The sequence below is a fragment of the Electrophorus electricus genome, chromosome 2, assembly GCF_041902795.1.
Source record: "Electrophorus electricus isolate QZ-2024a chromosome 2, ASM4190279v1, whole genome shotgun sequence".
NCBI lineage: Eukaryota > Metazoa > Chordata > Actinopteri > Gymnotiformes > Gymnotidae > Electrophorus > Electrophorus electricus.
Genome location: NC_137498.1, coordinates 42,624,575 through 42,639,029, shown reverse-complemented (window position 1 = coordinate 42,639,029; position 14,455 = coordinate 42,624,575). Strand labels below are relative to the sequence as shown.

At 41.2% G+C, this 14,455-nt stretch overlaps 1 protein-coding gene across 1 annotated transcript; it reads left to right on the top strand.

The window, feature by feature from the left end:
* Positions 1 to 429: 429 nt before the first annotated feature.
* Positions 430 to 2,086, top strand: zgc:64022. Its single transcript, XM_035529367.2, has 4 exons — positions 430 to 642; positions 778 to 831; positions 949 to 1,025; positions 1,120 to 2,086. Exons 1-4 carry the CDS (start codon positions 528 to 530, stop codon positions 1,534 to 1,536), a joined length of 663 nt encoding a protein of 220 aa, XP_035385260.1. The 5' UTR covers positions 430 to 527; the 3' UTR covers positions 1,537 to 2,086.
* Positions 2,087 to 14,455: the final 12,369 nt, after the last annotated feature.

Below are 14,455 nucleotides of genomic sequence, written 5' to 3'. Positions count from 1 at the left end.
TTTACTGTTACCAAATTCCAAGCATCTCCAAAGCACAGTGCCGTTCAGATTTACTGGTCGGGAAAAACAGGTTCGGACCTGCCTCAGATTCTCGGATCAATGGCTCTGTTGCGCTTATCATTTAAACAAACCCTTAACGACTCGCTAAAGGTCGCTTCCCATTCATGTGCAATTTCAGCCCATTTACAACATTTTCTCTATTGTCTGCATTACAAGCTGCTTCTTAATGGAATTAATAGACTAGTTCAGTTAAATATGTAAACAGGCTCACATTACATCAAATTGTTGAAATATATATGTGTGTGTGTGTGTGTGTGTGTGTGTGTGTGTCGCCCCATTATAATGTCACTGTTAATTGCTGACGAAGGTAGGCGGTGGTTCCCCCTGCCCGCAACGTGAGTAGGAACCCGCCCACACACACACACACGGCATCTATAAATCTGTCGCGCCGTCGGGTGTTAGTTAGCGGGTCCGTTCTGCGCGGTGCTGTTCTGGATCTCACACACACACCCCTACGTCCTTCACAAATGGTTGTCCAGGTGAATTCTCGAACTCGCCAAAGCAGCAAAGCGATGGACGGAAACCAGCAGAAAGTGGAGGCCAATGTTGTGCTACTTGGAGCCGAAAATGTCGGAAAGTCAGGTGAGTTCCAGTTCACCCCGTATGCTCGTTTTTCAGTAGCTGTTATCCGAGTTGGGATTTTCCTATTTATAGTCTTGTGTAGAAAACATGCATTTTGGACATGCAACTAAAATCTTTTTTCCCCCTGGTCTTTAGCACTTGTAGTGCGTTTCCTGACTAGAAGATTCATTGGCGAATACGGCGACATAGGTAAGTAGAGCGCAAACAGGCGATCTGCGTGTTCTCGAGTCTGGAAACCTATATCTTTTATTTGTGTATATTTAAAAAGAAAAACGTATTTACTGACCGGTTCGTTTAACTTAACAGAGTCCATATACAGCCACTGTGACAAGATTGACGGTCGTGATGTTTGCTTCAACATCTGGGACTCGTTTTGTCCACAGGTAAGAATCGCTTTTGCATATGCACACTAATATATCGTTTCACTATGCTCGTAGTGGAGTTCATCTAATCATTCTGTCCACGTCTGTCTTGCAGAATGGAAAAGAAGCGGGACACATCAGCGATAGGCAGCTTCAGTGGGCAGACGGCTTTATTTTAGTGTACAGCATCTGTGACCGAGAGAGTTTCAAGGTAGCGCGGCAACAGGTGCAACGTCTCCGACAAGCAAAGGCTAAATTATCCAGCACAGCTCCAGTTATCATCGTGGGGAATAAGAGAGACCTCCAACACCGGCGAGCGGTGTCCAGCGAAGAAGGGCGGCTTCTTGCGCTCTCCGCGGACTGTGGATTTTTTGAAATATCCGCTGCTGAGACGTACCACGGTGTGCTGATGGTATTTCACGAACTGCTCGACCTTATACGCGAGGCAAGAGCGCTCAAGAAGGGTGCTGCCGGACTCAAAGGGATTGTGAGGAGCATGTCCGCGGTTTTTGGGAGGAAGCGGACGGAGTAAGAACATTTTTCTTTCCGAAAGAAGAATTATTTGCTACCCTTTTAAGAATCCATATTGGACCAAGACTGTGTGGAGGGGACACGGTTGATCTTTACGCCTGTACGGTTGTATTTGGATGTTCCACCAATGTTCGACTTCAGATGTTTTGGGGAGACGCATGCGGTGTTTTGAACCATGAGACTAGTGTGTTAATGTGTCTTTCAAATTAAGATACACATTCATACTGACTGAGGAGGCTTTTCAAAAATGTTTCTTTTTTGACTATGCAAAATAATTGCTCTCAGACATACTTGGTAATAACTGTGACAGAAGTAGGAGCTTTAGTTAGAAACTCTTGATTTATCAACGTATAGGCCTATGGGTAGTTCCATCTCTTAAAATTTTAATATTCTTTAGAAACTCAGGACATATTGATTCAGACAGGCTCAAAACTGTTGCCTTCAAACTGCTTTGAACAAGAGGACCTCACTTAAATCTTTTTTTTTTTTTTTTTTACCTGCCAGGTACTAATTGTTGTATATCAATAGTTGAGGTGTGTGTGTGTGTGTGTGTGTGTATGTATGTATGTATGTATGTATGTATGTATGTATGTATATTATATATATATATATATATATATATATATATATATATATATATATATATATATATATATATATATAAACTTTTATAATAAAAAATGAAATGGAATATGACTTGGGTGTTTTTATTATTAAAAGAAAAATATCTATACCACATTCCATACATTGAAAAGTACAAACTTTGTGCTCAGAGAAAATTAGGCATGCTACCTTCAACATTACAGACACACTGCACAAAACATTCCCTTCCCAAAGCTTTGTCTCAGTGAGGAAATGTTCAATTACATGGTTGATGACAATTAATCGAATAAGGCACAGCTGTTAAAGAATGAACCTGATTCTTTAGGGTAAGGTGCACCTCCTTATTGATAAATGTTTGTAACATTACATGGCAACCCTGTGTTTTTAACATGTGTAAGCTAGAGAACACAAAGGAGGAATCTCCTACAACTCAAATGCTCATGTTTAATCACTTGTCTTTTCTGGATATCTCTTCTTCACTACACACCACCATCACCAGCTTCAAATCCCTTGCAGCCATCTCACACACACACATACATACAAACAAACAAACATTCACTGACCATATATGAATTTTGGTATTGTATTTAGCTGGCCCAATCAATGCATTCTAATGAGCTGCAGGTGTCATTTCAGTTAGAGAGTATCAGAAGAAGAGGGGGTATGGAAATAAATAAAATAAAATGAAATAATGAGAGCAGACATTCACGCTGCTGTATTATCAGGGAATAATCAAATAATGAAACCGTTTTGATGATTTTTCTCAGTAAAGATGCTTAACTAATGACAAGACGAGGGCACACCTGCTGGGTGTCTGTTTTGCTAACAGCTTGTGTTTATGCAGCCCAACCTTTAATTTAAAGCTCCAGTGTGTGTGTTTATGTAGATATACAGTAAGTCCTATCATACCTCAGAGAATGGGAGTTTAGAAATTATTTCTCATGAATATTGTGTCAAACCAAGAAGCAGAGTGTGAAAAAAAGATGAGAGAGCAGAATCCTCTGAGCATAACCCTCACACTGTGGAGACGTGGGCCTGGGCTTCATTGGCACAGAAATGGCCACGGAAACCCTTGTTGCTATGCTACAAGAAGCTCAGTACGCTTCGTCATTCTTTAATGACATCACCAGAGACCACCATCAACAGATAACCTCATTGACACACACACACACATCTGAATTCCATCCACATTCCTCCCACGTTCACCATCCTCTCCAGGGTGTCACATACACCACAGAGCAAAATGATTTAAACCATTAAACCATGGAGGCAGAAATAACGTCATTTGCCAGGATCCATAATTGGTTTATGTTGAACCTTGCATTTTATTGTATTTTATGTATTTATTGTATTGTGTGTGAGTGTGTTTGTGTGTGTGTGTGTGTGTGTGTGTGTGTTACATTGGAGATTGTTTGACCCAATGGTTCAGTAATTATACCACATCATTGTTCCTGAGGCTTAGTGCAAACAATGTTCGGTATTTGCTTCAAATTAATATGATGAAAAAGCCATTATTGCAAGAAAAAGGAGGAGAGAAAGTGTGTGTGCATGTGAGAGAGAGAGAGAGAGAGAGAGAGAGAGAGAGACTGGGAAGAAACTTCTCATTAAGCACAGAAATGTCATGCTTGTTCCCCTCTACGGCTCAGGGAGCAGAACTGCTATAATGCTTCTTTTTTTTATTTCAGCAAGATCCCAAATGCCTGCATTTTGCCTCTCTCCTTCTCTCACCACCACCCCCCATCACTCACACACGTCAGAATGTCACATGATGCAGAACACGTCCGTCTGTAAGGTCTAGGAGAGCTGTACGTGGAAAGCAACACACACAGTCCAGAATTAAGACAAATGATGTGAACGTTACGGTAGCCTCAAATGAGACATGGAGAGGAAAACGTGGATATTGGATTAAGAGGTCTGATCTAATCAGTCCGAGGAGATGGCCCAGTGAAATCAGACTGAGGTGTGTACCTGTCCTCATATTAGATAAAGCTACTTGACTCTCAGCTGCAAATTGTTGTTCTATTCCCCATTAGTGGGCAAGATGGAAAGATCAGGAAGGAGACTCTGAGCTGAACATAGTAACCACAGTCTCTCACCCTTAAACTGACTATGAACACTTCTAGCTGACTACCTTGCTTTAACATAATTATCTGCTGGTATGATCAATAAACTTGGGTTAGCACAGATGTTCAGGGGCTGGTAATGAAAGATCTACCTGAGAAGCACATCTAGTACACTGAAAGCCATCTAAAAGTTACAGTGGGGGTCCTACAGGTAGCACAGCTGGAGATGGAGATCACTGGGGGTCATTTCTGTCCATGAATGATATTGCCAAACATGTCAAACATGTGCACAAACCATCTGGTACATTTGGTTATTGTGTTGGTAACCCTTTTTATTTTGTGTAACATAAATGAACACAGACTTGTATCTGCTTATTAATTTAATAAAGAGTATGAAAAGCTTCAAGCCACAACCCAAGGTTTATTTTTCTATGTTTAATATGCAAGTAAGAGCTTTCTGTAAATGTCACTTGAGGAACTGGTGTACGTGCAGCTTAATGTGTACACCTCTCCTCCTAACTCTCATCTCTATCTCTCTCCCTCCTTCCCTCACTTTCTTTCCCTCTCTCTCTCTCCTCTCAGGCTCTCCACCCCTCTCTGTCTCTCTTTCTTTCTTTCTTTCTTTCTTTCTTTCTTTCTTTCTCTCTCTCTCTTTCTCTCATATGTCAGTGCATACCCTAAAACAAATATACTGTAAGATGTTTTTTGAATTCTAAAAGTATCTGTTTGAGAATTAAAGCATAAAGCATAAATGAGGTTATTACAGTCACTCAGTCTTGGTCTAGTAGCTTCTTTCATTTTTCAGGTTTGCAATCAGCTGCAGTGGAAAAGCAGCTCAGTGGTTAAGGTGCTTGACTTGTAATTGGAAGGTTGCTGGTTCAAGTCCCACCATTGCCAAGTTGCCAATGTTGGGCCCATGAACAAGACCCTTACCCCTCAATTACTCAAGTTGTACTCAGTGTCAGGTAAATGTTATCTGTCCCTACATTTGCACAGCGCCTGCTAGTTAGACCTCTGCTCTTGAACTGTTGATTGTAACCAGGACATCCTCCTCAGCCTTTAACATCATTATAAGTATCACCAATGCCTGCTGGAGCTCCAGATGAAGTTCTGTCTGATATCCATCATAGAAATCTAAAATGGACTGAGGATAGTGTTCTTTGTGAGACTTCACTGATCTCAGAGCAAAAGGAAACTGTGGAAGGAGTTTTGACTCCACTGCCTACAGTATCTCAGGAGCACCACCAGTGGGACCATGGTGTTATGGATGACTCTGGTGCTGACACTTTGGTAAGAGGTGTTGTTTGGTGTCTAGGCATTTAACATCTATAATCCACAATTTGACGTACATGGTTGGGTCACAGTATATGTTATTGGAATCACTACTATTCAAATAAAGTCCTGTACTTCCTTTCTGGTGTACTTACTTTCTGAAATATCTGCAATATCAAGAATATGGCAGCTCATAATGATGTAAAAATGCTCAAGAGTGTGTTCACAGTGGCAGCAGTGGTATTGATGATGGTATTGATGGTAATGATGGTGGTACTGATGGTGGTATTAATGGTGGTGTCGGTACTGGTGGTGATGGTGGTATTGGTAGTGATAATGATGGTAGTGATTGTGGTATGGGTACTGTAGTGATGGTGGTATTGATGGTAGTGATGGTGGTACTGATTGTGGTATTAATGGTGGTATTGGTACTGGTGATGATGGTGGTATTGATGGTGGTATTGATAGTGTTAGTGATGGTGGTACTGATGGCGGTATTGATGGTGGTATTGGTACTGTAGTGATGGTAGTATTGATGGTGATATTGATAGTGTTAGTGATGGTGGTACTGATGGTGGTATTGGTGGCATTGGTACTGGTAGTGATGGTGGTATTGGTAGTGATGGTGGTACTGATAGTGTTAGTGATGGTTGTGATAGAGGTATTGATGGTGATAATGATGGTGGTATTGATGGTGGTATTGGTACTGGTAGTGATGGTGGTATTGGTAGTGGTAATGATGGTGGTAGTGATGGTGGTATTTGTACTGGTATTGATGGTGGTATTGATGGTGGTACTGATAGTGGTAGTTATGGCAGTGATAATGGTAGTGAAGGTGACAGTAACAGTAACAGTGACAGTAACAGTAATGGTACTTATACTGGTAGTAACTGGTAGTGATAGTGGCAGTGATTATAGCAATGATGGGGTAATGATAATGATGGTGATACAAACAGTGCTAGTGGAAGGGATAGTAGCAGTAACAATTGCAGTGATAATGGTATTGCCTGTAGACCATCATGGTGGGAGGGAGTTCAGGACTAAGTTAAGATACTGGAGGTAAGTCTTTTGGTGTTGGATCATTTTCTGAGTATATAAGACCCCAAGCAGAGTGCTTAATAATTAAACACAATTTAAGCTCTCAGGAATGCAACTGTAACTCTAACTACACAAACAGGAAAACCTTTGAACAGAAACTTGACCCCCACCACCACCACCCGCACTCACACTGCATGACGTCACATATCGCATGTGTGCACACACACAAACACACACCTTTACTTATTTAAACAAAACAGACTTTACTCCAGCCCATGCATTTGTATTATGATTTATGCTTATGTGAATTCTAACTACTGTATCTGCAATATAGTTTATATAAGAGAGATAAGAGTGCCCTGAAGGCTCCGTCCTTTGGTTTGCCATGCAGGGGGTTGAGTTTTGATTGTGAGTTTGACTTTGAGATGAATGACCAACCTGAAAAGACTTCCCATAACTCTGAGGCCCTCCCTGGACAGCTGTGCAATGCAGGAGTGCATTGCACATATTATTAACCTCAGACAGCGCAGTAAGAGCCACGTCGACTGCAAAGGTGAACCAAAGCGAGACCCCCTCCGGACCCCCTGCAGAGGCAGAAGCACAGAGACCTAAGTGCACAGTAAATATTAACCAGTCAATAATAGTTATGATCTTAAGACAGACCCACTCACATGGCACAGTGGCACCAAACTCTGAGGCAGCATTTAGCTGAAACCCAAACAGTAGAAATAAAATGTCTTCTACAAGGCTGAGACAAGAGAGAGTGAGAGAGACTTAGGGAGAGAGAAAGAGAAAGAGACAGGTAACGAGACAGGTAACGAGACAGGTAACGAGACCAGTAGAAAGACAGGTAACGAGACAGGTAAGGAGACAGGTAGAAAGACAGGTAACGAGACAGGTAACGAGACAGGTAGAAAGACAGGTAGAGGTAGAGGGGAAAATAGAGTGAAAGTGAGAGAAAAAAGAAAATAAATAAAGAGAGCTTTGGGAATAAGTTTTTAGACAGGCATTTTTGGCATTCCAGCGGGCAACCAGGTCCCCTGCTGGACTAAATTCCTCAAATACTTCACCTATGATACCACCCAGGGCGAGTCACTGGGGCAGAGCGGCACTCCTCATTGGCTCCCCATTTTGGCATTAATATATATTAATATATATATTAATAGGTTTCAGCACCAGTATTTGCATTAAGATATATGTAAGTATATTACAAGTTTCTTAATATGTATAATTCATATAATTTATAGAAACGATCAGAGCTCATGCACAATAAGTCTAATATCAAATACTTATACTTAAAGCTGGCGTGAGCCCACCACTGATACCACCATCAAGTTCAGTATGAAAGGAACAATCACATGTATCAGACACACAGAGAAAGGGGACAGCAGTTCTGAGAGGGCACACCTGTCTAGGGCTTTACCTGCTAGGTCTGCTGAAAGCACCAGTTTTCCACTCGATGCAAGCCACGTGGGAGATGACTGCCATCACTGTGTCATCAGGTTCAATGCTGGTACATGTCACTAATACCCAGCACACACTTCACATCCAAAATGTTTGACAGTGTCACATGACCTAGCTCATATGTTTCTGCTGCTACACTGGAATTTGTCTCTTTGCATATCCCTAACTCTTCTCCAAGATGTTTTCACAAACAGATACACATGTACATGAAAGGAGGTTGAGGTCAGATTGTTATATGTAACCCCTGGGGCAGTTAATAGTTATGCTCTTCCGTCTGCTGACTCATTCTGCTCATCCTGGGATTTTAACTCACAACTTACTGGTGACAGGCATGTCTCAGTAACTTTAGTACAGTCATTCATTACTCAGATGTGATAGACTTAAGAAATTAATTTTAATAATCCAGATTTACGCACTCTGGCAATATTATATTTACAACACATGCATAAAATAGGAATTTATCTTACTTTAGAATATGGCTTTTAAATGGAGTGGCATAAAAATAAAAAGTAATTAGAATATGTTACTAAGATTCCGTAATCCTTTAGTTTATAGTACTCCAGAACATGGATTTCTGTAAATCTGGATTTAAGCAATGCAGTACATCTGCAATGTAATGAGATCTTCCCAACATTGTTGTGTTCCGAGTTAATATGTACTTCTTTATCCAGACTTCATTATACAGACTTTAGTCACAAGAAAACGTACCATAGCTACTGGAGCAGTCTTACAAACAAATAACCCGGTGGATAAGACTGGATGAAGTTGAAAAAGAATGGCTAAGAGTCTGGGGACTAGGGGTTGTGAAGTGTTGGAAAGGATGACATGAACTACAATAGTCATAATGATGATGACATGAACTACAGTACCCATAATAATGATGACATTAACTACAGTACCCATAATGAGGGTGACATGAAATATTGTACCATAATGGTGATGACATGAACTACAGTACCATAATGGTGATGGCATGAAGCAGTACCATAATGCTGATGACATGGACTACAGTACCTATAATAATGGTGACATTAACTACAGTACCCATAATGAGGGTGACATGAACTATTGTACCATAATGGTGATGACATGAATTACAGTACCATAATGGTGATGACATGAAATACAATACCCATAGTATTGATGACATTACTTACAATGCCATAATGATAATGACATGAACTACAGTACCCATAATGGTGATGACATGAACTACAATACCCATAATGAGGGTGACATGAACTACATTACCAGAATGCTGATGACATGAACTACAATACCATAATGGTGATGACATGAATTACAGTACCAGAATGCTGCTGACATGGACTACAGTACCTATAATAATGGTGACATGAACTACAGTACCAGAATGCTGATGACATGAATTACAATACCATAATAATGATGACATGAACTACAGTACCCATAATGGTGATGACATGAACTACAATACCCATAATAGTGATCACATAAAGTACAACAACAATAATGATCATGACATGAACCACAGTACCCATAATGATGTGGACATGATCTACAGTATCTATAATGGAGATTACATGAACTGCAGTACCCATAATAGTGATGACATGAAGTACAGTACCATAATAATGATGACATGAACTACAGTACCATAATGCTGATGACATGAACTACAATACCATAATGGTGATGACATGAACTACAGTACCATGATGCTGATGACATGGACTACAGTACCCATAATGGTGATGTCATGAACTACAGTACCATAATGCTGCTGACATGGACTACAATGCCCATAATGCTGTACATAATGCCCATCCCCCTCCCACCCTCATAAAGACCCAGACTTGTAGCCCATTGGTATGTTTAGCTGTTCAAACAAATTTGCTAGTTGCATATTGCTAAACACATGGTTATCTTCAAATTTTAAACAGTGTCTGTGTGGGAATGGCAAAGTTAATAGTCTTAATTGAATATAGGAATGGCTTCTAAGCCAGAGGTTTATCAGTTCGGCTTGACAATGATTTCTGGTTCATGTTAATTCCAGCTGTTCTCACAACAACCTGAGGCCTTTGTGCTCATACCTACTTTTGAAAAGACTGGTTCGAGACACTGCTTGTTGTTCAAATCAGGAGAAAAACTGATCAAAAATCTCAGTGCTGGATTAGGGGCATTCCTACCATAGCAGTAGAGCTCTGAAGACATAAAAGTCCTAAACTGAAGGATAAAACAGCATTATACAGCAATCCTCTTAAATAATTAGCCATTTTGTATATTAGATCTTGGCATGCTTGGGAGAGAAACATGAAGTAAATGTCACGGGATCTAAGCATTGCATGATCTAAATGTCACATTCAACGCCTTCCGCCACAATGTCAAACAAAGACCCCTCCCCAGCATGCCGCACACATGCCCCCAGCCTTCCCAGACAGTGGTACTCTTACAAACATGCACAACCTGGCGTGGAGTGGTGCAATTTTTTTAAGGAACTCATGGTGAGATTTCAGTGTTTTCACTCTGTGGTATCCTAATGAGAGATCTTTTGAACTGCATTGAAGGCAGGCAGGAGTGTGAATGCTCGACCTATAGTAGCAAAATCAAATGAATAAGAAACTTGTTTTCCAAAATCCTAACCATACCTGTTATTTTTCTGCAGAGTTCAGAGCTTCATCAAATCCTACCATTTCCTCTGATATCCGGACATTTCCAAACACATCTTGAGAATTTATAAATCAATCTCCTAATCATTTTATTCTTTGCACATGATCACATCATCACCACACATGGCATTCCACATGTCTCACAGCTGGCCTGCATGATTTCTTCAAAGTACAGACAGGAAAAATATTCAGAGGGTGAACCTCTGAATGCAGCTTCCATTTTAAACAGACAAAACTAAACTAGGTCTGTCATAAACCCCACAGGTCAAAGACTGAGGAGGGGACCTGCACTGGTAGGCTGGGTGGATCATGGGGAAACCAAGATTGTGAGGGAATCTGGTTGCCCTGACACTGATCAGAGAGAAGTTCGGTAGTTCTTCCTAAATGGCCACAGACTGGAGTTGAGTAAAGAGGTTGCCCCAAGATCAGAGCCGATTCAACAGCAGTGGAACCAGGTTTCTTCCTCAACGGGTCTGAAATGCTTTTAACTTAAAAGGTTTTACCTTTTCATTTACATATCCAGCATTTAGCAGACACTTTTATCTGAGTGACTTACAATAGTGCTTTGTTGTCTCCATCAACATGGAACCGTGAGAACCCTTTAAATCAAATGTTACTAAATTATCAAAGGGGTGTGGTGACATGCTTTTATTACAAAATGTTGAAATCATTTTCATCACACACATGGAAAACCCCCCCAGAAATTAAATAAATATCCTCAAGGATTCAGTGCATAACATCTTTTTTAGGGAGATTTGAGGTGGGGGGGGGGGGTGATTTCATGATCCATTACTCCTTAATTAGACCACCCCAGACCAGAGAGAGCCAGCCAGCTAACCATAGACCTGTAACCATAGACCTTGATATCAGCACCAGCCTTTCAATTAGCCTCTCACCAAGGTTTATATCTCAGGTGTTCAGTAGTAGTCCACCTGCTCCTGGAACAGTACTTGCTGACAATTCATGCTAACCCTGTATCGCTGCACACAGCATCCAGGAGCAGGAGTGTCCGATAGCACAGACTCAGCTCTGCTGCCCCATTAAGCCGGGTCAGCCCTCGGCATTGTATGTACTTCAGGGGTTGTGCTTGAGCTGTGCCAGTGACTGTTGAAGGGTGATGGATCTTAGCCACACCTCCACCAGGCTGAAAAGAGGGAAACATTGGGTGGAGTAGGATAGAATTTGAGTATGAAACGTAAAAACTGTACACAGATGAACCCTAATTAAAATTCAGATTGCTTTTTTCACCAGTTCATGGTGTGAAATAATTTATACTCTTGACTGAATCTACTACTACTGTAAAATTGCTGCTGAATCATATTTGTGTGTACTTCACATATTAAATATGTGATAAAAATTCAAATCTTCAAAATCGTGTCTAAAATCATACGAATATATTGTAAAGTGTTGCTGGAAAACTCCAAAATCTAATAAATTGAGTGCAATACATTGAAATTTATGTACACTATACAGCATTTGTTTGGCTGAAGTGACAGTAACCTTCACACAGTATGTCAAAGAACCATGATGTCATCTTCTGTATTTCACACTACGCGTCACAGTTTGGCTCACCATGGCCAAGTATTCCATGACGCTGAGCCACCATTGCCTCTACTGCGTTACCCGTAGGTTGCAGACACCTCGCAGCACATACTGCTAAAACTGTGAGCTGTTCTGCTCCATCAGCCAGTGCCTTGGCGGCAGAGGTACAGAGCCTGTGCTCCACTGCAACAGAAGAGTCAGAGTCAGTCTGCTGCATATCTGCCACATCTCCACTGCTCCTTTTTCTCTGCTCGGCCTTCTGTGGTCTACAAGGGCAAGTAACCAGTCCTCAAAAACAAGACAGCACTCCCAGTGGCAGGTCCAATCTACCACTCTATATCATTGGAGATGCATTATAATGCATCAGTAACTAGAATTACCAGCCTTATTCAAAATAACTTTATCTTCTCAGTTTAGCTGGAAGTGCTGGATCAATCAGCACCTTTTTTTTTTTTGTGAGCTTATTTCCTGGCCTTTCCTTGTAATGCTATTGTTCTTGCAGATAAAGTGTGCTCTAATTGTAGAGGCCTGCATTCCGGGTCAGCACAACATGTGTGGTTAAAATCACCACTGCTAAATGAACTCCTGCCCCTGCTGCTGAATTTAATTTGATGACAGACCGCTGGATTGGAGCAGACTTTAATATACAGACAATCCAGCTGCCTGTGGATGAGCCGTGCGCCTCTAAAGCATACCTCCAATCACACCACTGCTCCCAAGGCCATGTGGGAACATTTGGTCTCATTTATCACATTAGGCCAATAATAGCAGTTAAATGTAAGAAAATTGCTTATACGAAAAACAAAACAGAAAACGCATTATACAAAATCTCAGTGGTTTCAAAATTGTTAGCACTGTCCAGGAACAACACAGGACCTTTTGGGGTTATTTTCATTTTGCAAAGAAAATATTTGTGTGTGTGTTTCAGGAGGAGTACATGATGGTGTGTGTTTCAGGAGAATTATACAGTCATGATGTGTGTGTGTGTGTGTGTGTGTGTGTGTGTGTGTGTGTGTGTGTGTGTGTGTGTGTGTGTGTGTGTGTTTCAGCAAGAGTACATGAGCCAGCTGGGTACTGTGACTGTGCTTTAGAACTGCACTTCCATTCCTCGGTCTAAAACAACTATTTCTGTGTCTTCAATGACCCCAGGGGATGATTTATGTGACAAACACTCTGTGTCCAGACACGCACACACTGTCCTAGACTACTGGGACACACACTGCTCAATGAGACGAGGCAGGGGCAAGGCGCGTAGAGGCGATGATTTCTGCCCCCCTGGGGGATCTGTCTGGCCTGTACTGCTCTGCAAATTCAGGCCACAGCGTGAGCCAAGGCAGTTCTGTGTTTTTTTTCCTGTTATTTGTTTTGCATTGGGAAAACCGGTTCACATACTGCACACTGCATACTATATGCTGAATACTGCACACTGCAGGGTCACACTAGCCTACCTACAACCCATGAGGCATGCACTCTCCGTGTTTCAAGCTGTGATGTCATACTGCTGCATGTGCTAGATTACATGTCTGCATGACCAGGAATGTGGTCGCCTGTGTCATGCGTCTCAAAATGCATCGCCATGGAGACAGACACAGCAGGACATCCACTGAAGCAGAGAGAACCGCAATCATTTTATTTCACCAAGTATCTTAGACATATAAGGAATTTGTCTTGAGTACTGTTACATGTACGACATGTAACACACAACACCAGACAAGTACACAGATTATTTGCATATATTCAAAAGAAAGTAAGATATTAAACTAAGCGAGAAATAAAAAATGTGTTGAAAAAGTTTTGAATATGCAGCCAAGCATGTTGAATATGTAAATTTGTAAATGTGTGCTAATGAGCAGACTCTTAAGAAACATCAAATTCTCAACTACACTATATACTAGAGTTATGGGAACACTGTACAGTTGTTCAAAGATGCCTTGTGTTACATGGGAGTTGGGACCCAGTAAAAGGTACGTGAGGTTTTCTTTAAAGTGCAGAGTATCCACTGCAGTTAATGAGTGCTAAAGCTCTTGGGGGGAAAGCTGTTTTTGTCTCTTTTTGTGTTGGCCTTGATGACCCTGACTTTTCTACTTAATGTAAGTGTCTGGAAAAGATGATGTCTGGGATCCAGGAAGAGAACCAAGCCTGCTTTGTGACCCTACTGTTGGGTCCTACTATGTCCTGAAGTGTTGGCAGACTGCAGCTGATGATTCTCTCCACTGTGCGGACTGATCTGAAGACTGACCCTCCTGTGAGGTGAAGAATTTAAACCTAATTGATGATGTGAGGATGGACT